The sequence below is a fragment of the Lactuca sativa genome, chromosome 6 (assembly GCF_002870075.4).
Source record: "Lactuca sativa cultivar Salinas chromosome 6, Lsat_Salinas_v11, whole genome shotgun sequence".
In the NCBI taxonomy this organism is placed as follows: Eukaryota; Viridiplantae; Streptophyta; class Magnoliopsida; order Asterales; family Asteraceae; genus Lactuca; species Lactuca sativa.
This window is the reverse complement of record NC_056628.2, coordinates 82,116,460-82,142,467: the sequence shown is the minus strand read 5'-3', so window position 1 is coordinate 82,142,467 and position 26,008 is coordinate 82,116,460. Positions and strand designations below refer to the sequence as shown.

The 26,008-nt window shown below is 31.1% G+C and overlaps 1 protein-coding gene across 2 annotated transcripts in view; it reads right to left on the bottom strand.

The window, feature by feature from the left end:
• Nucleotides 1–26,008, bottom strand: part of LOC111891238 (uncharacterized) — a 62,431-nt gene that overhangs the window by 16,957 nt on the left and 19,466 nt on the right. For both annotated transcript variants that reach the window (XM_023887307.3, XM_052764665.1), the window contains 9 exons: nt 19,211–19,358; nt 18,677–18,800; nt 6,876–7,056; nt 6,251–6,279; nt 5,960–6,108; nt 3,958–4,060; nt 3,696–3,791; nt 3,567–3,619; nt 3,356–3,479 (listed from right to left, as the gene is read on the bottom strand). In XM_023887307.3, coding sequence (XP_023743075.1) covers nt 3,356–3,479; nt 3,567–3,619; nt 3,696–3,791; nt 3,958–4,060; nt 5,960–6,108; nt 6,251–6,279; nt 6,876–7,056; nt 18,677–18,800; nt 19,211–19,358 — 1,007 coding nt within the window. The remainder of the gene's footprint in view (nt 1–3,355; nt 3,480–3,566; nt 3,620–3,695; nt 3,792–3,957; nt 4,061–5,959; nt 6,109–6,250; nt 6,280–6,875; nt 7,057–18,676; nt 18,801–19,210; nt 19,359–26,008) is intronic.

The window sequence follows — 26,008 nt, the reverse complement described above, 5'->3', positions numbered from 1 at the left end:
TTATTCCCGATAAGATTAGAGGTATTTTGTTCCCCTACATGATAATGTAGTTATCATATATGATTAGACAATTTGGGTCTAGATGAGAATAAAATGTTGAGGCGTGAAAACCAGAGAATATAGAGATGAGATTTAAGTAGAGTAAAGAAAGGCATGCTAAGAAGAGATGAGAAAAGAGAAAAGTATGAGTATGAGAAGGGCATGCATAGAGAGAAGAAATAGTAGAGAAATATGAGATGAGATAGAGTATGGAGAAAGAGAAAAGCGAAGAAGTGAGAAGAGCGTGAGAAACGTAAAGAAAGAGAAGATAGAGCATGTATACAATATGAGATGAGCCCGAGAAAAGGTTAAGAAAAATTATGAGAAATAGGAGAAAGCATGATATGTGATATAGCAATAATAGAAATTAAGGATGAGAAAAAGGGTAGAAGAGATAGATGAGATAAGAAAGATTGAGAATATAACAGAGTATGAGAAAAGTGGAAAAGTTTTAGAGTATGTGAAAATAGAGAAAGATTAGTAGAAGAGTATCATAAAATGAAACAGTTAGAATATAACTCACCAAAATTGTGCTATAATGTAGTAGATGATTTTCATGTTTTGTAAGTTTACATAGTAGTCATTGTACATAAGAAGATAGGAGCACAAGGACTTAAACTATAAGTATATTTTACTTTATTTTTCCTTATGGATGTATTTATAGATAGATTTTATTGTAAACCTGAAAAACATGGGGTTTAAAGTGTTTTAAATTTTATAAATTTCCACATTTTGTAGAAATATCTATGATAAATCCCTAGCTAGTTAGATGATGAAAGTTTGGGTTATTACAATGATGATGTTGTAGTTGTATATTGTTCTAGTGATGATTTTTATTACATGTATGTTAAGGTTATTATATATCATGATTTCTTATAATATTTGTTAAATTTTAAATGTTGCTTATAAGTTTTGTTTAAAGTACGTTTATTGTATATTTTGAATGTTTATAATATTTGTTAAATAGATGGCAACACATGTCGTGAGGGGATATAGAAAAAATGGCGAGAACAGACCTCCACATGAGGGTGCATACAGGATAGCATTGGGTTGCGAATCTTGTAAGTTACATGAATTATTAAGTATTAGATATATTTTTAAAGTTCTAAATTTCCAAATTTCCAATTCTATGTATAAATGTAGCAAACCCGAAGAATCCGTATGCCTTAGGAAGGAACTTAAATATGTATGAATTGTATGCCGATAACGATAAGAAGCCTTTAGTCGTTCCACTTGATACTACTGGGGAGACATGTCAATTCATAAGGGATAACGACCAAATATTAGTTAGATTGACCTCAAATCCTGTGGTATCAAAGTTATTGTTGCATTATCCATATTAGCGCCATGTTCCTATCAACTAAAAAGGAGCTATATATCCCTAGTTAGAAGTAAGTATATAATACTTTTTATATGTATTGAATATTACACTTATTAAATATCTCTTTTACTAATCAAATATATTTTTTTCCAGACCTATTTTGATCTTAATAAGTTTCGCAGGTACAAATTTATGGGAACCTGTTTGAGCAGGTATCCAAGCAGACTGCCAAAGAGCGTGTAGATAACACAAGCATGATGCAAAATATCATTTTCACGAGGTGGGCAGATATACGGACATGGAAACTGCAAGAAGACATTCACCGTGTGGTTGGGACGCTAGTACTTGGAATGACATGCTTGATTTGTTGTTTTTGACCCCAGAATATAGACGTATGCTACAAAAAATTCAAGTTAGTTGGGCAAAACTTATGCATACAAGTGCTCGTTGTTGTATGCCATATGCTCAAAGATGCCATATAGAGGTAATAAAATTTATTTTTATTATATAATGTTTTTATGAACACTTATATAAATATATTTATTGTTTTTGGCTTATTATAGGAATAAAAAGGATAGAACTCGTGACATATTGAGGGTTGGAGACAGATGCGCTTCAAGGAATGCTCGGTTTGGTCGCATCGAACTCAAGAAGATTTGGTAAGTAATAAATGAACTTAATACATTGTTTAAATATGTTATTATTATTATAGTTTTTGTTTAATTTATATTATTATTATTTTAGTGTTTAAATTGTTCATTTTAATTAATTTATGTTTATTGTTTTCTTTATTTTAAGAAAAGATTCAAGAGGAGTATAGGAAATTGCAAAAAGAGGTCGTAGAGGACGAAGTTGTAAATGAGCTTCAATTTCTCAATCGTACCCTCACGACCAGACATAGACATACTCGTAGAGTTGGAGGAAACCAACACCCAATAATTTATTTCCATGTTACACACCTTCCACATCTTCCTAATCTCAATCCTAAAATATTTGTGATACACAATTTGTCGCATTAACCAACAAACGCAAGAATACTTGCAACAATTGAAAAAAAAAGTATAACGACTTGGTGGCAGCAATTCATAATTTTCAACCACCACCAATGTTACAATCTCAATTCAATCCCAATATGTTTCGATAAATAACCCCAAACTAACCGACGAGACCCAGGATACGAAAGATTATGATTATTTATCTTTTGTGTTATTGTTTATTGTATCTCATTTTTGTATGTACTAGACTTGAATTTGAGCAATATGTGTTGGTATGATTTACTGAATGTTTGTATATTATGGTTATATGTTGCAAATTATCTAGATTCTTTAAACAAACATGAATGGTAAATAACAGAATCGATTAAAAAAATGTCGTTGTTATACCGAAGACATGTCGTCGCTATAGAGTTGACCTATGGTGATGACTTGTTGTCGGTACAAGTAAATAATAAAACATTATTTTGTGCATACGACATGTCGTCGGTACAGTCGGTAGCTATCCCGACAACGTCTATGCCGATGAGTTTTTCTACCTTTGCCGACTAGGTATGTCGACGAGCGTAGGCTATCCCGAAGGCTTGATGCATCATAAGGTTAAAAAAGGTCAAGGACATAGGGGTAGATTCATGTAGTGAAACCATAATGGTTAGAATTGTGTGGCATATTCATAAAAAGATTATAGTGTAAGCATAAACCTAAACTATATCTTGTACTTACTTCTTCAACATAATCGATGCTCGTTTTTAGCTAGGCATGTTATCATGGATATAGATGTTACCGAAGCACGTCAATATCTCATTTTATATATATATATATATATATATATATATATATATATATATATATATATATATATATATATATATATATATATATATATATATATATATTATGCTTGTTTATCGTTTTAAGGTGAATGTTGTAATATTTTTTACATAGTGTGGTAACATTATGATAAAACATATTTTATAATTAATATGTAAATTTTTCCACGTACCAAATCATAGTGATGAGATATGTTCCTACGTGCTTGAGTAACAGAGTTATGCATCAAAACATGATGACAGAAATACTTTGCAGATGCTATTATCGCTGTTGAAAACATTGGTGTCCACCAACCTCTGGAGCCACACACAACGAGTTCTATTAATTTAATGAACAATTATAACCTTTAAAACATGTGATAGTTGTGTATAAGCTATATTTACCTTTTGTAAGACATCGAGGAATAATTTTTTAGCTCATAGTTTACAATGAGAATCTGCAAAACTAGCATACTTTAATGTGGAAGCACAAGAAAAGCTACTTGAATAGCAGCCATAAGCCATGACTTTTACCACTATCAAGTTTAAAAGGCCATTTGTTTTATCAACAAAAGAGAAGTCCCCTTTAATGTATGCGCCAATCAGACCTAACTCGTCTTCTGTAGCAAGCTGCAAAATGACTTGAGCGTCGCAATTTAATCATTCGAGAATTACTAAATAATTGTCATAATTAAACATGTTCATGGATATTTGAGTTATTGTTGTAAGAGATCATAAAGTCTTAATATAGTGATAACCATGCCCAAGATATATAAAACTAAGTTAGAGTCTTGACCGTCCAATAAAATCGAGGATTTTGAACTTTCACATAAACTTTTATAGAGTCCTTCTTCCTTGTTCCTTCGAATGTGAATGTTGCGCCGCCTTCTTCCAATAAACTATAATAAATTGAAATAACAATATACTTGTTATAACAACCTTTATCATGTATTGGAATAAAGAGCTCAAAATAGAACAATTATCTGTTTGTTGAGTCAAAAAAAAAAAAAAAAAAAAAAAAAAAAAAAAAAAAAAAGAAAGAAAGATGAAGAGATAATACCAATAAAGATGCAATGTACAAATATAATCTATATATATATATATATATATATATATATATATATATATATATATATATATATATATATATATATATATATATATATATATATATACACACATTAGATGTGAGCCCACACAAAGCGACAAAGATAAATAATTTTTTTTTACGATAGCTTCATACGAGGAAATAATCATTAGATTTTAATATTAGTTATTATATAATAAATATATCACCACCTTTAAATAAAATATTTATTCTTACAACTTGTATTTAAATTGTCTGTTTATATATTTTATGTAATTTATCATTATCGATGTCGAGTTAAAAAAAATGTAAATTAATTTGTAAACATCAACTTAATATTTTAAAATTGTCATTTTGCATCAAATTAAATTTCTTAGTAACCTTCCTTAATTATAGTTTTCAAACTTTTAGTAGATTTTATTGATTTATTTATGCATAACTGATTTGTACAAAACACATTTTATCTTATACTTCCTAAAACTCAAGATATGACTATTATGTTTTACAAAATAATATATATATATATATATATATATATATATATATATATATATATATATATATATATATATGTAGTAATTTCTTTGTAAAAATTGGATATTTGAGTAATATGAAATGTAAAGGTTTTCTGCAAATATATAAAAATCTATGATTTTTCTAAATGTTGGTATATAAATGATGGTGTTTTTGTATTTTGCCATATATATATATATATATATATATATATATATATATATATATATATATATATATATATATATATATATATATATAGATATATATATATATATATATATATATATATATATATATATATACAGAGAGAGAGAGAGAGAAAAAGAGAGAATTAGGTTCAAATGTTTTCATTATCTATTGTGTGCATGTATGATTGATTCTGGACCAATCATTTTAGTTATTTTAAGAAAGTAATTAATGCATATTAAATGCTGAAAATGTAATTAATATCCATTATATCTTCAACATGTAATATGCATTAGTTACTTTCTTAAAATAATTAAAATGATTGGTCCAGAATCAATCATACATGCACACAATAGATAGTGAAAACAAAATAACCTAACCCTATATATATATATATATATATATATATATATATATATATATATATATATATATATATATAATCATTTATATACCAACATTTACAAAAAATCTTAAGTTTTTACATATTTGCATAAAAACCTTTACATTTCATATTAACCTAAATATCTGTTTTTTAAAAAGAAATTACTGATTTTTTGTAACATAACATTTATTTCTTTGTTTTTTTAAATTAGCATGGAAACACAAATTAGTGAGGTTGTCTCTTGTCTAGGGTAAAAAAAATAAGAAATTAATCATTAATCAACAACCATTACTCAAACAGAAATAAGTGACATCATTTATTTTTTACAATGTCAACCTAAAAACGAATAGGATAAATGTGATGTCAAAAAACAACTAGTAACTTCTTTAAAAAACGAATATTTCAATAAATCTACAATGTTACTTAAAATGTGAGGGTTTTTTTATATATAAACAAAATATAAGGGTGTTTTTGAATGTTGTTTGATAAATGATTTTGTTTTTCTGCATTTTGGATATATATATATATATATATATATATATATATATATATATATATATATATATATAGTGTGTGTGTGTGTGCGCGCGCGTACACACACATGCGTAAAAGAATGTGACTCACATTAAGGTGCCAATAGCAATAAATTCTTGAAGGAACCCAACAACAAGTGACCTCGCACCAATTTCCATCAAAGATGGTACCATAGTTTTCGGGTTGTTCAGAATTTCACAAGTCCTTTTAAGAATTCCATTTGCCGCTACCATACCCGCCTGGAAGACAATAAAAGACCATGTGAGACATTAACTTTTATGTGTTCTCTATTTATCAAAATTTGAACAAAATTGTGTAATGAATACTTATTTGATCTACACTAGAGTTTTGCATGTAATATTAACTTGTGTAACAGGTTACCTTCACACCATCCTTAAGGATCCCATGACCTATAAAAATAAATTACACTTTTTAAAATTAAGATAAAGTAATTAAACTTTGAACATAGACAAAAATACTTACAATTGAAACACTTATTTCTTGTAGAGTCATAGATTCAACAAAAAGTGGTGACATAAAGGGTAGTGTGATGTAAATTAACCTTTTGTAGAGTTAATGTATGAGAATAATAGGGATGACTTTAAAAAACATTATATAAACCCTTTTAGGTTCTATGAAACACCGATCAATTTCAAGTTAAATAATGGCATGTCACTCTTTTAATCTCATAAACAATTTCCACGTATGACCTTTAGTTATCTAATGAATTCAATTACTTTTCTCAAGTTCAAATATATATGAATTCGTATATGCTTTTACCATAATTACAATGAGATTTACAAAGTTACAATAAACCTTGCATTATAATATCATCTTATACTTTCTTGAAGAGCCCATACATTATTTATATTGAGATTTTGGTGTATGGCATTCGCAAGTCAATTATGAGATGGTGAACTATTGTTTAGATGAAAAAGGCTCTTGATTATCTATTTGATCGTATCTTGACACCTATCTATGAAGACTGACAAAGGAAGAATATTACCTTGGTATCCTCCACAAAACCAAATTCTTCGCTTCCCTTGGATGTAAGCAAGCTCAAGAACAGCCTTTGTTGCTGCAACTGATGGAATTGACAGTCCTAGTGACCATTTATGCAATGTACTTTTTGGTGTTCGAGAAGGATTGACAGTGACTAGAAAAGGAAGCTCATTTTCATCAATATTCTGCATTTTAATTTTAATAGTTAAACCACTAAAACATATTTGCATTTACATAAACTAGATGGTAGTAACTAACAGTTAAGGAAAATAAGAAGTAAATTATATATACATAATATATATATATATATATATATATATATATATATATATATATATATATATATATATATATATAGATTAGTAAATAGAGATTGTGAGGGAGAGTTACTGTTCATTCGGTTCGACTTCTTTTAGACAAAAAAAAATAGCTACCTAAATCGAATTAACATTACAACTTTGATAGCATATGATACAAGATGTAAAATAAGAAAGTGTCTAGGCATATGTATTTTGTCTACTATCATAATAGATTTTCACATTAATATGTTTTCTGCTTAGGAAAGTTTGATCTAACAATTTTCATCTTTCTTAATTTTAAAGCCAAATCGTTTGTAATTTATAAGTTGCAATTGTGGTAGAATATTATATTTTAAAGTTATGTTTTTGGTCCTTACATAATTTGTTTTTATTTTTATTTATTTTGTGTTTTGTTTCATATTTTATCTGTGGGCTTTACTGAAAAAATTCGGCACGTACACACATACTTTGTGCGACTCAATCAAGTTGAAAAGAGACAAAGTGTTTGAGGGAGAGAGAGGGACTTAAGAGAAAATAAGAAAGAAATAAAATCAATGGTTGTGTGTGTGTGTTTGTGTTTATCTCTATCACAAACATAATAAAGAGAGATAACCACTACAAGAATATGAGTCTATAGATGCATATTATTCTAGTAATGATTATGATTAAATGTATTATAATGTTTTTGTGTCTTTAATAGATGATTGTTACATGTTAAAATTCTTGTTTATAATGTTTTGTTTAAATTATGTTTATTATTTATTTCAACAGAATGTCAATACATGTTGCCAGAGCTTGTGAGTCATATAAATAACTTGTTCTAATCAAATATGTCTTTATGTTCAATAACTTTTTAACTTACTAACTTTTTAATTACATGTATAAATGTATCAAAACCAAAGAGAAGTTTTGGAAGAAATTTGAATTTGTATGAACAGTTTAGATTTAACAAGAAGAAGCCACTTCCCTTGGAGTTTTATATCACCGGGAGACTATAGAAGGTCATTGGCGATAACTATAAGGATTATATACGATTGGTCTCAAATGAGGTTGCAAACAATGTCCCCTTTCACTATCCGAGTTGGGATGATGTCCCTGAAGATTATAAAAGAAAAATATATCCCACGTTGCATGTAAGTATAAAATTTAATGGTTTTATTAGTATAACAACTTTATATTTTTGAGGTGTTTTATAATCCTTTTCATTTTGTTTTATAGAATTATTTTGGTATAGATTCTTTCGGTGACACGCCTCATTGGAATGGCATTATGCAAGGAATTGACGTGGATTTCAAAGTAAGCTACAGGCACCAAAAATTGAAGGTGAAAAAGCATTTTATGAGAGTTGGAGGCTACAATGATGTGGTAACGGCAAAGAAACAACCCCCCCCCCCCCCCACCTAAAATGAATGAAAAAGCATGGAGGAAAGTTATTCATAAACGAAAAGTATCAAAACCATTCTGTAAAAAATAAAGATAATAGGGGAAAATAGTTGTATGGAAGTTCTCATGGTGTTGAATCCTATGCCCAAAAGCGTCATAAGGAATTAAGATTTTTTTTTAATGTTATTTAAGGGTTTTTCAACATTTTCTATGAAATATTAGTAATAGTTTTTGTGGCTTTTTGTAGAAAAAAGAAACTCGAATGGCAAACCACACTGATGGATGGAAAAAAAAAGTCACTTTAAGGAAGGAAAAGGATGGTGTCACCCACAGACGCAACACGATTGGGTAAGTAAAAGTGGTATTTACGTACTTTTAGTATGATGTTATTTTGTATAAATTATTCATATGGAATTTAGAGTAAATTATTTATATTGTTATTTAAAATGGATTGCATATATTACAAATAGATTTATTCAAATTTTGGAACTTTTATTCTTATTATTTATATACTTTGAACAGATGGGGTTTTTTCTTTTTATAGTTGTTACGCTGCCAAATTTTAGAAAAAATAACTAATAAATGTTTATTGTATGGTAAAATTATGGAAGAGTATAGAAAAATCTTGGAAGAGGTTGATGGTGATGATTCATTGGTTAATCATAATGCCTCAAGTGTGCACTTGGAGAAAGAAGCAGTCATACAAGAGGTGTTGGAAGAAAAGTGAAAAATGTAGCAACGTAATGTGCAAAGTACATCAACCAATGCCCTAAACTTCAATACATTTGCTCAAGAGTTGACTCAACAAATGAGTCAACAATTTACAGAACAGATGCATCAAGTTCTTATCTCAAAATCCAAACGCCCAACCACCACAATTTCAATTTACTTTTGATCCTTCCTGACTACAAGTTCCAAAGGGTGATGATGTCAATGAAGAAGATGAAAAAAGTCAAGGATATGAAGATGAAGATGATGAAATGGAAGAAGGTGATGAAAATGAAGAAGATGATGAAAATGAAGAATGGGAAAGTAGTTCTAGTGTATCTGATAATTAGGTTGTTTGTTTTAGTTTGGTTTGTATGAAACATCTAAACAAAATCAAATTTGGCTCTTCATTTTTGGTAAACCGAGCATGTAAGATATTTTAAAAGTTTTGATGGTTTGATATTTGGAATTATTTAGATTTAAATTAACTGTTTTTGGTTTTATTTTATTGTATATAAATTTTTTGGAAATTTAACACAAGGGGGTAAAAAAACTGTGTTGTGTAAAACCTGTGAAACACCTGTAGGGGCGACTTATCGTCACTATAGGTGTACTTACAGCAACAATATGTCGTCACTATAGATGAGGCTATGGCGACATTATGTCGTCGCTATATGGATCACTATGGTGACAATATATCGTCTCTATTGTCCGCTATATAGGGACGATTTGTCGTCGCTGTAAGGGGGGCTACATTGACGAAGGCTATGGCGACGACATTTCAACCTAAAGCGACGAACCTACGGCAACAAAGTCTATAGCGACGACAAGTCGTCGTTGAGGTCTATAGCGACGACTTTCCACTCTATAGAGATGATTTTTGTCGTCCCTATAGGCTAAAAATCTTGTAGTGAACCAGGAAGAAAAGAAATGGGACATAAGATAAAGAAAATAGTGACATCAGAACTCTTCACAATAGTTGGGCAGAAACAACGGTATTAGTGGCCGCCGGTGATATTATATGGCCGACGATGGTGGTTGGAGGTGCTAAGTAACTGATTTAGCAATGGACAACCCTAATCACTCTTGATTTCATTAGATTGCACAATTTAAGATAATTTCTTGAAAACCTTATATAATCTCATGAATGGTTTGAAAATAATGGAAAATTGTTGAACGTATGAGATTCATGATGCATTGTAATTATGAATATGGATAGTAGGTTGAATTCATGGAAATGGACATAGAGACACGAGTTTGGTGGTGTTTGTTTTTAAGAGGTAAATATATTATGTCCTTTTCCATGTCCACAAAATAAAATATAGACCAAAATCATTTTTTCATATCTTTTGTTTTAATAAAAAAATTAGTTATTTTTTAAAGTTTTCATATAAAACAATAAAATAAAAAAATAATAATAATAATAATAATAAAAAGACCGATGGTGATGGTGTTGATGTTGGTGGTGATGATGGAGGTACAAAAGTCATGGTGGTGGTGGAAGAAGTAGGGAGATGGGGTGGCAGAGGTGATGGTGACGGCGGTGGTGTTGATGGTGGTGGTGCGGTGGCACAAGCATCAGGCGGTTGTAGAAGTGGCGGTGATGCCTACATTGATGGTGTAAAAATAAATATCACATAGTTTTAGAACTTATAAAATGTATTTCAAAATCAAAAACTAACTTTTTTTGTATTTCGGAAAAAAAATTTTCAAAAAGACTTATCATGACTTTTGTTTTCTAAAAACAAACAATTTCTCTTCAAATGTCTTTCTACCCAAAAACATAAGTGGTCAAAAAGATTTTTTTTTCCAAAAAACAAACACCATCTTAAACATCTTTGGTTGGAATTTTCACTTTTTCATTGGAGTCAAAATAGTAAGTATAAATGTAATAACTTGAAATATCTTTGTTGTGTATTGAAATTGGAAGTTGGGTTGTGAATTTAGATTTTGAAAGTGTTACATGTAGAAATTGGAATTAAAAATTTGAATTAAATCATGCCATGAGTTGATCGAAAGTATCATAAAATCAAGCAATTGGTAGTATTGAGTTAATTATAGTCACTAGATTTTATGTTTGACGAAAGATGAAGAAATAATGGAATTAACATTTTCTTGCTAGAAAGAATAGTATCTAATGGTTATTAAGATTATGTAAATGGTTATTAAGAATATGTAGGTGTAAATAAGAAATGAGAAACTACTTGGAATTTCTTAAAAGCTTGTTGAAGAATGGAATGAAATCATGAACTTCATCATGATGAAAATACAGAATTGTAGTAATTTTATGTCCAACATGCATATTTGTAGCTATAAATTTTAACTTAGTGAAACAATAGCTTCTTATGTAGCCAAGACAACAAAGAACAAATATCGAAAAGAATTAGCCTGATCAAAATTTAAGAGAGAGTTACGAGTGTTCAAATTTGTGAAAAATTTGTACAAAGTTGGAATGCAGAATTTTTCTAAGTCTGAAAAATTAAAGTGTTTATATACCTATGGATGCGTAACTCTTGCTATGCTATCCAACTAAGTTGATTCTGGAGTGTAACATATATCCGCTACAGAAAGGAAGATGTAGGGAAAATAATAAATTAATTAGGAGGTCATATGTGATAGTTACCAGGGTCTAAAGTAAGCTTAAACTTGTGATGTCAAAAATTGACTTTTTTGTTGAATTTTTAACAAATTCAAGGATTTTAGTTAAATTGAATAAATTAATTTAGAATGGGTTAATAAAGCATGAACAATGAGTTATAGACAATAAAAATTGCTTAAAGTTTTATAAAGAATGCTATTAAGCGATCATTTTAAAAGTGAAAAATAATATTTTATAAAAATGGCTATTAAGCGATCATTTTAAAAGTGAAAAATAGTATTTTTCAAAATGATCCAAAACATAACTACAACGATTTCTTACCATAAAAAGTTCAAGAAAAAAAAAGAAATAACAAGTTTGAGTCAAGAAAAAAATATATTTTGGTTAAACTTAAAAATGAAAAAATACGATAAAACTAAAAAAGTTATTGTTTTAGCACATACGAATGCAAAAAGAAATCGTAATGACATTTATCTAATGTTGGGCGTATTTGGTAACAAATATATTGAAAATATAGAATGTAAAATATTCTCTATTTTTAGAAACTTTTACGGATAAAAAAAATGAATAAGATAAATGACGTTTAGACAACTAACCATTGTAATAAACTTATAAACAAGTTCAAACCAGAATGTTGCTAAAATAACTCCCTAAAACCCAAGAAAATAATATTTAGGCAAAGTATAATGTTTAAATGAGAAAATAGTTGGTTTGAAAAGTCCCATGAAACTTTATACATGTTTTAAAATTATTGGAACATGTTTCGATTATAAATCATGGAGTATAAACACACTAATATAAGAAATGACGAATTACTCTAAACTGGGACAAAGAAAAGGAAAACATGTAAAAGTGATTATTTTACTTTTATGAAGCATATTTAACTATTATAATAGAGTTGGAATAATCTAGACCATAGTCATTATATATTTATGAGATTTAAATAAGTTTGCTAAATTAAAGTAATATGATTAAATAGTTGAAAATGGAAAAAAAAAAAAAAAAAAAAAAAAAAAAAAAAAAAAGCTTAAAATAGCTTTAAAGCATTATAATGATGTTCTAATAACTATATTAACATAGTCCTTGCATAATTATATAACATGTTTTTGACTTGTCTATTCATTAATCAATCCTACAGAGATTGAATTGTGCTTAGAAGTAATCAAAGGTTAAACATAAGTGGGGAGGTGTAGGTAGATCCTGCCGTGAAGTAGTTAGATATCCCTATGTGGGATTCCCATATGGAAAACATTCCGGAACAAGGGTCGTACTTTTGGAACAAACTCCAAACAAGGTAGCGACCTTGAAAGAAAAGTATCGGGTCAAGAGATGAACTATATTCTGCCTTGACATGCATTACGATCGTTAAAGGGGATTATAGAAAATCGGTGTTGACCGGTTTTCTTGTATTTCGAAGGGAACTGAAAGTTTGTTTTGGACTTGTTGAGTATTTGGTTGTATTTTTTGGGTTTTAACTATTTATACTTTTTGGGTACTTTGACAATTTGTACACTTTTAGCTATAAGTATTTTGACTAGTTATACGTTTTAAGTTATATGTACTTTGATTATTTGTATATTTTGGAGAAATTAATACTTTCCTTGAGTATTATGGAAGAATGTTCTGAGTTGGTGAATGTATTAAAAATAAGTATTTTGAACTATATCTACGGCTTTGGAATGTGCTATCGACTTTGATGCATATTAGGCACAAATGAAATTTGCAAGTATTATATGTGTGTAAAGATGTTTTGAACAAAGGAAAACAATTTGAAAAATGAGTTATTTTGTTTATAGAAAATCTTTTGGAAAGTAAGTGTTGTTTGAGAATCATTTCTTTTAAAGAATAAGGTAAGGAAATTTTTTCCAAACATTATTTTATGTCTAAAACATGGGCTCACAAGACAATTCGTTGTCTTACGTATTCTTCTTTTTAGATTCTATGTGTGTCAGGTATCGAGCTTTGGGTTGAAGTCTACATTTTAGATAGCACTTGTTAAAGGGTTTAGTAAACCGCATACAAGAAAGAAGTACAAGAGTATATGTATAGTTTAATTAATTTATTTGAGAAAACTTTTATAGTGCTTCTATATTGTTTTTTTTATTGTAAAACCTATTTGGTATTCATTGTATTGTAATTAAAAGAAATAAATTAGACTGTATTTCCATTGGACATTGACATCACAACAAATGATGTGATTTAGTTGCTAATTCCTACTGGACAAAGTTAGAGTTACACTAAGTATTAGAACTAGACTCGTGAATGTATATATTATCTCCAAAGATATAAACGGTCTAGTCTTTGGGATACTTGCATTCTGTTGTAAATTAAATGTGTAATACACTAATATAAAAGGATTACAACAAAATTAGGGGAGGAATATTGGTGATTCTAGTATTAAGAATGATTTTTGGTGGTTGGTATTTATATAACACCAAAGGTATTTGGAGTTGATCCTAATACATGTTAACTGTTGTTGATTTCATATCCTTATAAGTTACCAAGATCACAAATACGATGAATATTATAAATCAAAAGGACGTGACCCCTTACATGGTAAAGGGTGGCGTCCTTGCATAGCTAAAGAGTATAGTCACTTACTACAAATTGACAGATTGGGACATGGGGAAACACCTATATTGGGTTTAGAGAAGTCCTTCATGACCTAAATTAAAAAATGGTGATGCGACATTCGACAAAAACATACATTCACATATGTTGCAACATAAGGCATTACCATATACGGGTGTACTGGTATTTTAATATTTTAATACAAGTGTCTGATATGTGTGGTGTTGCATACTAATCTGTAGTTAGTACTATTGGTACACCTTTTACACCAAAAAGAAACTTCAAATACTATGAACCACCACTTTCCTTTATCCATCTGTAGAGGGAACATTTATTACAAATGTTATATGTCATCGGTATTTTTATACTCTAAGGAAAAGAACAACATATATGTAACACCTTATTTTATGAATTTGTAAAAGTAAATACGGGGTGTACTTATGTTTTAAAAGGGGTTATGTATATGATAATAACCCTTGGATATGTGGTAAAAAATAAATTGAAAGGTTGTGTAGTTTTGAAAAAAGTTATTATATTCATATTTAATAAAATGGTTAGACAATAATGTTGAGATTAAGAAAGTGTGACTTAATAGATTTAAAAGATTTGATTTTATTTTTGTAATGTAGCCATGAAAATTTAGAGCGTGTGGGCGAAAGAATCGACTAAAACGGAGTCCATATGAGGAAGTTATGGTTATTTGAAGTTAAGAAGAAAGTACAATTCTAAAACAATAAGATAGTGAGTACACAACACATAAAATCTAAACCATGATGTTAATGATAACGTGATGTGTAAACGTTTAATTACACATCAAATGGAGCCAACGTCACAAAACATAGTACACAAATTAGGAAGTCGGCTGTGTCACTCATTTACTGCCCACACACTCTCTAGCACTCTTTAAGGACAATTTTTGATGAGCTAAACCTAGATAAGGAGCTAGGTGAAAGGAAATCTCAATAAATCAATAATCTAACACTATCACTTAGAATAAAGAGGTAACTTCATCTTCATCATTAAGCTTGTTTGGAGTTTATGGTGACTGGTATCTTATATATATTAAAGAAAGCTTAATTATATTTTTAAAATGGGCTTAGTAATCATATTCTTGATGCTATATAACTAGTCCATGCCTAGTTCTTGAATTTGGAGAAGATAAACCGAAACCCTAGTTTTGGGAAATTTTGATAATAAGAAATTTTTGACTTATATCATAATGAGTTAAGTTATATTAATGATTTATTTGTGAAATATAATTAGTTTTATCCATTAAATTTAGTTCTATGAGTGTGGTGGAAATATTGTACCTTGACTCAAGGTAATGAAATAATGAATAAGGTGACAGAAAGTTCATGTCTTAATGAATTAAGACATGTAGACAACAAGTTCATGGAGCTTAATAAGTTTACCTACATTACTGATGGGTTGAGTCAATATATAAATGAGTTGTACCTTGAGTTGTAATACTTAATTGAGTGTGTTATGTTGACAATATTTGAACTAAAGCATATATGGAGCTTCAAGAACCAACAATCCATACACTGGAAATGTTGCAAGGTGAATGACCATGCTTTCTTTCTAGATAATTGATATCAAGATATGTGGTGATTATTGTATTATGTGAAAGGCATAATATATGAATGATTTTTAAATAATGTTGTATGTGTTAATAAACTTGTGTAACTAAGAGTTATGGTAGGTTATAACTATATGATTTGATAAGATGATGTAGATTAAATTTACAGTAGCTTATTGTTATATGAATCAATAAGATGGTGTAGCTGGGATTTATAACATGTTATTGATATATAAGTTAATATGTTGGTGTATCTTAGATTCATAGCATGTTATTGATATATAAGTTAATAAGTTAGATGAAAAAGTTTATGATTGATTATTATTATAGGAGTTACTAAATGTTGTTGTATGTATACATAGTTGAAACTCTGGCATGGGTCACATGAATGTATCTTCAGCCGATTGGGGCCTCTAGAACTATTAACCTGATCGTTTATGTGTTAATCGTTTAAGAAAATATTAATATTTTAGGTTTTGCAATTATTCATTGTGTGCTTGATAACATCAACTTTAGGATTTTTCTATAATGAATCTCTGGAAAGTATATCATTCTTTGATATGTACACAAATTAAAAATGTGCCTATCTAGTAATAATAATAAATAAGGATTGCCAATTTAGTTCCCGGGTTTTATTCTAAAATTGACTCATGTAATCATAAGATATTTGCTACTTTTAGCTTATCAATGACATAACATCCGAGAATCACTTGCCAATGATTGTTGGAGATACAAATAATATTTTCAATTTGATCTAAACCTTATAGAAATTTAATCTCTTTTATGATATGTAACCAAACATTTGAGAAAAAGGATCATTTTGTAGGACACAATGAAGCAAAGTTGAATTTCAAGTTATTGATTATCACATACACTACCATATTTGAATCCCCAACAAAAAAGACGAAGCAAAGTTGAATTTCAAGTTATTGATTATCACATACCCTACCATATCTGAATCCCCAACAAAAGAGACATACCCAACGTTTTGCACATATAGAAATGAGTAGTGGAGAATAAGGTTATGTCTTTGAAATGTATGTCCATGTTCTAGTAACAAAACAAGGTTTTGAAATGTTTTTGAGAAAGATGCTATGTTTAGTAACCTAGTTGGTATTGGTTTTTTGTCTGTAGATCTTTTTGGCCTCCTTTGTTTGCATCGTCAAGACCACATAAAAATATTAGCTTTCGTAGACCATTTGTTTTTTGAAGACCGTAGACCTAATAAGGTTTGCATGTCCTCTTCTTGATGTAGATGTAGACCAGAGTTTTCTAACATTTTCTAGCCTAAAAACACATATATCTTTTTTTTAAAATTAAGACTTAGATTTATTCCAAGTTTATCTATGATAAACAATTTGATTTTTTGTTTATCATACTTCAAGAAAATAGGTCTGACGACACAATGATTCCCTTTGTGACAAATTTATAAATAAATATTTAATTACAATAATAGTTGTTACAGCTGCTTATATAGATATTAAACAAATTAATATTGTCTTATATTTTTTGTGCCAAATTTTATAAAAAATAATTAATGAAGCAACATCAGTTTCTTGGGAAATACTTATGGTCAGTTTTTAATTGATTTAGGTAGAAAAGTAAATTTTAAAATCGAAATTTAATTCCATCTATTTTATATGTTACATTTTTTGATCCCTAACTACAATTTTTATGTACAACTTTAGACCAAAGCTTGTTGTTTTTTTATCAAATATATCTGTTAATTTGTACCATTTTATTTTTATTATTTTATACAATAATACATAAAATTTGATCTAGATTTCTTAACTACTTATAATAGATTAAAAGTATTGAAAAATTCTTATATGTTTTAAGAAAAATAGTTTTTTTAGATTTTAGTTTATTTTCGCAGTTTTTAGACAGTTAAAAAACAAACAGTCTTTTTTATCAGATTGCAGACATTTGGTCCATCTCTTCTATTACATATGTCTACAGACTGTAAACAGGTTGGTTCAGAAAAAACAAACAACAGCTAATATCTATTCTCTATGGGCTATGTAGTTATTTGTAGGGGTGGGTGTAATGTAGATTTCCTATCTAATTTTTTGGAGCATGTCTTAACCTTAAAGATTTATTTATTTTATTTATTTATTTATTTATTGAAATAAGAACTTCCCTAATGAGTTTCCATGTCAGTTTTCGCATATCAACTAATCTTTGTTGCAAACATGAGGCTATGTCTCATGTCGTTGAGTCATTGTAAGCAGTGGCGGATCCAGAGATTATTGTAACTGGGGTGCATAGTGCACAACTATTATTATCATGGGGGCCATTAATTGAAAATCAATTTTAATTATGAATTTTCTATATAAAATATATGAAAAAAAGCATGTTAAGTGGGGTGCATGCACCCCACTAAAACCCTCTACATCGGCTACTAACTATAAGTGAAACATCGGTATAGCGACAAGGGCCGAGTAGTATCAAAATTTGAACATTAATAAATAAGCTATTCAATTTGAATTAATTATTGTTTGCTAAGTAAATAATCTATCTACCCTGGTGATACTCTCAAACTAATAGAAGTGTGTTTCCCATAATTTCATTTCTCATTTAATTGAGAAATGTCATCATAAATTTCTATTCGTTTAAGAATTCTCAATGAGCATATTAAAATTTAAGATTGAAAACATCATGTGTACCTGGAGCACATTTAACCAGTACGTTAAGCACACTTTGTTATCCTTAGTTCCAAGAAAATTCAGTGCACTCCATGTTGTGCGGTTTCGAGGCATTAGACTTATGTCATTGTGTAGAAAAACGTCACTGCAAAAAGAAACATTTATTATCCATTTAAAATCATTATAGCAACGACATTGCTGTAGAGAAGAAATTATTGGGATGGCCCAAAGAAACTTGATCGTCTCCACTTCATAGGCATCCATCAGTTTGGTTGATTCAGTTCAATTGGGAGCCGTCGCTTTTTCATTTGTTTGAAGATTTTGTATTCGTGTTGTCTTTCAAAAAAAAAGCTCCCAAATACACATTGTTAGAAGGTAAGATGTTTTCATTTGTTTGGTAGCCAAACTCGTTCTAGCTCTTTCTTAAATGTTACAATCCTTGTTGCTAGCCATGAGCTAGTTTGTAGTTTATGATGATATTAACGTTCACAGAAAAGGTTGTCAATCCATACATTAAGTAGGTCAAGATCACTCCAGCGTAAAGGAACATAATACCTGTATACATAATTAAAAGCCCCAAATATTCTTCTTTCTTCATTGGTAGCTTCTTCCCCCAACAATCTCAGAGTTTGATGGGTATCCGCATCTATTATGCATCCACCAAACCTTTCTTTAGAGCCATCCTCACATAGAAGTAAACAACCTGCTCATAGATCATATTTCACACCCATTAGCTAATTTACTTACTACATTAGTGTAACCTTACTTATTAAGCAAAAAATTAAGTAAAAATTAACTGTCAACTCGGTGGCGGTTTTGCTATGGTGCCCGTAGCAGCACCGACAACACCAATTTTTCTGGATGCAATTAAAAAAAATTTGATCTTTTTTCTACTATTATGTCGGTGCGTAAAAAAATATGAAACTAGGTAAAAGAAATGTGTGACCCTAAGGTGCAATTTAGAAGCCCAAAAATATAATTAGAAGCCCAATGTTTTCATCCAAAAAAAAATGGACAAGTAGCCCGAGGCTAGAAGCCCAAATATTTTAAAATTGAAACCGAAAAAGTAACGAATCGTTTTCAAAAAATGTCCATCTGGAAAGGTCAAATTTAAATTATAATTAGATAGTTATTATGATTTTATGCAAGGGATGGCTTTTCATGTTAGACGTAATCAATTGTTTTTATGTTTTATATTATGTTTGATCGAAGAAAAAAACCGAGTCATACTTATTATAAAATTTTGCATCCACGGTGTCATTTGGGCATTTTGGGTTAGCTTTTTCTATAGTAAAAGTGATTTTTAAGAAAAATGCTTATTAGCTTATAGTTTTTAGAAAAAAAAAACTATTTTTAAAAAGTGTTTGGATAAGAAAAACTGCTTTTCAGAAGTAAAATAGTTAAAAACCTAAGATTTTCCAGCTTTTTGAAAATTTTATTTTTTTCTATCCAAAAAGCTAATTTAAAAAGTGCTTTAAATACACAAACATTTTTTTAGCTTATTTGATTTTTGAAAAGCTAAAAAACTAATAAGCTGTTTTGAAAAGTTTTGCCAAACATCCATTTTGTGAAAAGTAAACTTCAAAAACAGAATTTAAAATCGGATGATGAGTAAAAAAATATAAAGTTGGATACTATAAAGCAACCAATCTTTTATTAAAAAAACTCTCTCTTCATACATACACACAACCTAAGGCTAACTGTACAAAACTTTATGGTCCAATGGAAAGTTGGTCAAATGATGCTGAGGTGACATGCTGCTATGTGAACCCCTTCATGCCTCATCACGGCTAAATTGTTTTTTTTTTTTTTTTCTAAAATCAATTATATATATATATATATATATATATATATATATATATATATATATATATATATATATATATATATATATATATATATATATATATATATACAATTTATCAAACTTCAATATTATATTTGTTAAACTTATTGCCACTTTCTTACTCTCATAATACAGATCCAAACTTCAACAACCTGACATCAAATTGAAATCGTTTCACAAATTTAACAACACGAAGATCTAATAATCCTTTCGTGCTAAACAACTCTGTACCAATTTTTTATCACTGAGATCGTAATCTCTTCCCTTCATTGCAACTTAGTTTTACAAACTTACTCTTCTCCCTCTCAATTCCAAGGTGTTCATCACCAAATACATTATTTCCATCCTGATTCGGTGCCCAAAACTAGGGGATGTATACAAGCAAACCCCACCTTACCTTGAGCATGAGCTCGATCTCATTTTAAGTTATGGAGACTCGAGATCAAGCTCAGCTCGTTTCGAGCCTATTTTCACAGCTCGATCTCAGCTCGTGGGAAAAATAACATGCTCGAGCGTAGCTCGTTTAGGTTCATTTGTCACATGAGTCTAAGCTCGACTCGATTTCGTTTATTAAATGAGCCTCAAGTTGAGCTCGAGCTCCACTCAGACTTTAACTCGAACTCATGTCAAGCTTTTAATAGATTATGAGTTGCTCACGTGTAGCTTGACTCATTTACACCTTACCAAAATCACAACCCAAACCATAATGATTGAGTTAGAGCTCTAATAAAAACAATCTAACTCGGAATTCAAAGGGGGGAGTTGCATTGTGCAGTGCATACGCCAACATTTTGGAGGATGATGTGACCGAGAATTCACAATGTGCAATTGCTTTTTTGGGAGCACGGTTTGGCCTAATTCCATAATTCAGTGGGTCGTGAATACCATAATATAGACTAACTATCTTGAAAATTCCAGGACTTCAAACAAAAGATTATCATGTTCAATAAAATTTATAACTTATTTGCACAAAAAAAAAATAGTGGCGCTCGTATAATATCGAATTGAAATCAATGGGAATGCATTTACCCACTATAAGGGTTGGGACATTCTACGAAGTTGCCCAAATTAGGTTTAGGTTCCACTGATAAGGAATGAAACATGTAGGTATAAAAGGTCAAAGACATTTGAAACTACCGATTACATATAGATACCAAACATGCTTTGTTATATCGACCTTAACGATGAAGATGGCAAGCGTGAATCAGAAGAACTTCAAAGGATAGAGCAAAAAGAGCTGCATCGTCTACTATGAATAATTTTTTGGGAAATAAGTTTCAGCAATTATTTAACAAAATGGACAAACACATAGCTTCCAACTATAATATATGATGATAAACAAGAATATGGAACGATAATAATTCGGTTATGAGATGAATTTTTTGTCTATTAATATTCAAGGAGCGGGTTGCAAAGACAAGCAGAGTTGGATTAGAACTTTATGTCATAAACATAAAGTTAATTTTTTAGCTATTCAAGAAACGAAAATGGAAGTTATGGATCTTTATACGGTGCGGTCTTTTTGGGGTAACAATTCGTTTTCTCATGCTTTTTCTCCTTCTCGTTGCGCCTCGGGGGGTATTCTTGCCATTTAGGATTTGGATTGTATCATTGTTAAAAAGAGTTATTCTTCAGATTATTTTCTTGCTATTGAAGCTATTTGGAAGACTTCGGGTACGGAGGTGCTATTTATTACGGTCTATGCTCCTTAAGGGGCGGATTGTAAGAGGAAACTTTGGAACAATATTTTTCAGCTTATTTTTTCTTTCTGCGGGGAGTGTGTCTTAATAGGTGACTTCAATGTTGTGAGGGATGAGACGGAGAGAATGGGGTCCCATTTTAACACTTCTACAGCTAGTAGCTTTAATGATTTTATTGAACATGCCGATTTGACAGATATCCCGTTAGGGGGGGGGGGGGGGGGCTCGTTTTACTTGGAGTAATAAGTGGGGTTCAAAATTTAGTAAGTTGGATCGTTTTTTAGTGACGGGTGGCCTTTTGGATATCTTTCCACATCTTTCGGGTATGATCTTGGAGAAATTCATCCCAAATCATAGATCCATTCTCTTACTGGAACACCGTGTTGATTATGGTCCAACACCTTTTTGTATGTTTCACTCCTGGTTTCACATTGATGGGTTTGATGACGTTATCCGCAATTCTTGGAATGATCTATCAGGAACAATATATTCTAACCCTTGGATTAAATTTAAAAAGAAAATACAACTTCTTAAATCTAATTTGAGGTCTTAGAATGCTACCACTCGAGTTCAGATGAGCAACAAACGAAAGGAGATACAGGAGACTTTAGACTCTATTGATTCTAGATTGATGGAAGATGGAGGTACGACTGAGCCACGGGAGAAATGAGTTACGGTCCTTAAGGAACTTACAGATTTGGATCACATTACTCAATTGGATTTAGCCCAAAAGGCTAAAATTCAATGGGGTATTGAAGGTGATGAAAACTCAGGATATTTCCACGGTACTATAAAATGCAAGATGCGACAAATGGCTATTCGTGGTGTTCTAAAAGATGGTGTGTGGGTTGATAATCAAAGCATTGTCAAAGAAGAATTTCGTGTGCATTATCAATCTCTTTTTTCTAAACAAACAGGACCTAGACCTCTTACAGATCCTCTTCATTTCTCGACTCTGTCTAACGTTCAAATTCGTTTTTTGCAAGCTCCTTTCACGCGTGAGGAAATAAAAAAAGTTGTGTGGGATTATGGTTCTTCAAAGGCTCCCAGTCCAGATGGGTTTTTGTTTGCTTTTATGAAGAGATATTGGGATATTTTGGAGGATGATGTAGTTGCTTTTGTTGAGCATTTCCATGTGCATTCCTCGATTCCTAAGGGGTGCAATGCTTCGTTCTTTACCTTGATTCCTAAAGTTAGGGACCCGAAGAATGTTACAGGTTTTAGAACAATTAGTCTAATTGGTTGCTAATATAAAATTAAAGGTAAACTTTTAGCTAATTAGGGACCAAAACTGTCAGATACCACGACGTGGCAAGCAGTGCCACGACGTGGCAAGTCTTCTAACACCTCCTGGCGTCCTCCAGACGTAACTTGCGATGACGCATGCAGTGACGACCAAGCCCACGATGTGGAAAAAGGTGTCACGACGTGGCAAGGGCAAATTTTGCCCTATAAATAGATTTGAAGGGCCAGCTGTTTAGGGTTGCTATTTTCTCTCCTCTCTCTCCCGTTTTACCTCGATTTACATGCAAGAAATATCCCGAAGCCCCGGTATCATCCCGAGACCCGAAAGGAGTCCCGAAGCCCGAAGATCCCGAGAAGAAAAGAGTTTCCGAGCCGAAGCTCTGCCCGCGAGGAGCCCGGTTTGTGTGAAGATCTTCCAGATCTACTGAAGAATACTGCTTCTACAAGTCGTAGTGCTGTCCGATCATCTTCTGATCAAGTGAGTGTGTAGTTACTTTCTTCTAACGCATAATTATGAAGTATTTTATACGAAATACTTGTTATGTGTATAATTTGTTGTTATATGTGTGAATGTATATTCACTTTCTTCAATCTCATAGATATGATTTATTCTCTATGAAATACGTGTTATGTGTATGTGTCTCATCTGTTGTTTGGAATATATATTGAATGAGAATGCTATACAGGTTTTAAACTATGTATAAAAATATATATTTTTATCTACTAATATGTTGGGCAGGACATGGGTAGATAGTTGATGTGTGATAAACAGATGAGAGGCCTCGATGTTGTTTTTGATTCAGTCATCTAGCGGAGTTTAGATGATGACCACAGACTTTTCTAGACAGTCCTGTGGAACGCTAGCAGGCTCGCCACCTGTAGGTGTTAATGAACTTGAGTGTTCATTCGTTGTACTCCATCCCCCTCATTGTTGCCTTATTTGACATATATTGTTGGGAAACCCCCGAAGCATGTGTTGTCGCCCCGATGAAATATTCTTAGACTAGGTCCCTTGTGTTAGTTATTTTAGGGACGTAAAGTGGGAATAACTGGAATGGGTAATTGGGTTATTGTTGGTTGATGAAAATTAATTTAATTATTTATTGTGGGTTGAAAACCCTATATGCTCACCAAGCTCTCAAGTCTGACCCACTCAGTTTATTTGTATTACAGGAAGTGGTGCAAGGGCATAAGATGGATGAATCATCAAGTTGTTTTGTTTACAAGTCTAAATATGTATATATTTGTTGAATGACTTGTAATGTTATCGTTTATGCTTTATGGTCTGTACCGGAACATGACATCCCAAGTTTTGATTATATAATGAAAATACATTTCTTTATGAAATGCTTTGGTAAATATTATTTTATCACGTTTTGTTTTTGGGAACAAATTCCGCAACTCTTTTAAATCAAAAGGATTTACTCTGAAATTATTCTAAAAGCATAAATGAAACCGGTATTTAATGGCCGTGATTTTGGGGATGTCATAGTTGGTATAAAAGCGTTAGTTTAAGCGAACTAGGAATTTGTAGGATTTCTAGACTTAAATTTAGAATGCTAAGTGAAGATTTTGAGGTGTGTGTCTGAAATGTTTTAGACATGAGCACTAGTTTATTTTAAGAAAATTGCCTAAAATGCCTTTATGTGCTAAATGTTATATGTTTGCCAAACATGATATTATTTGTTCGGGTCTATGTTTTGTTGCCGATCGGATCTGGAAACCTTATGTGTGTAGGATTCTAACCATACATCTATGAATTTAGAACTAGCATGTAAACATTTCGGAGTGATAAGGATGATTTGAATATCTATCGTGAATGAGGATCTAATTTCACCTTATTCGGTCTATAGATCAAGAATGGAAATAACAAGAAGCGGTGTTGGAAACGCAAACGAGAACAGGAATCAACCACATATAATTGAACAAGTAGCTGTTAAAGCTGCTGCACCAGAACAGATCACCACGGATGGAGTGCAAGCCATGATTCGGGCTATGTTAGCCGAGCAACGGGAAAAAATGCGACAGATGTTGCATGGAAATAGGGACGAACCTATCATACCCATTGTGGAACCCGAACTGATTCCCGAACAATCGGAGAAAGGGAACAATAGTCGCATTGTGAGTCAAGTTGGGATTCAAGAAGAATGAAGGAATGATCCTGAAAGGAGAAACAACCAGGATGGAAGGAATGATGGAATGGGATGCAAGTATAAGGATTTTCTTACTTGCAAACCATAAACCTTCACTGGAAAGGAGGATCCGATCGGAGTCGTGGATTGGATATCGGAAATGGAGCTAGCCTTCATGACGTGCGGTTGCATAGGCAAGTTGCAGACTACTTTCGCAGTACGTCAGTTCAGGGGTGGAGCTGTTCATTGGTGGAACACTCTGGGGAAAACCCTAAGCCCTAATAAGCCACTGCAGTTGACCTAGGCAGAGTTCTTGGTGCAGTTGAAGCGCAAGTTCTGTTCGGCCCAAAATCTATTGGAGTTGAAGAACAAGTTTCTGACATTGACAAAAGGCAGCATGTCAATCGACGATTACACAAACGCCTTCACC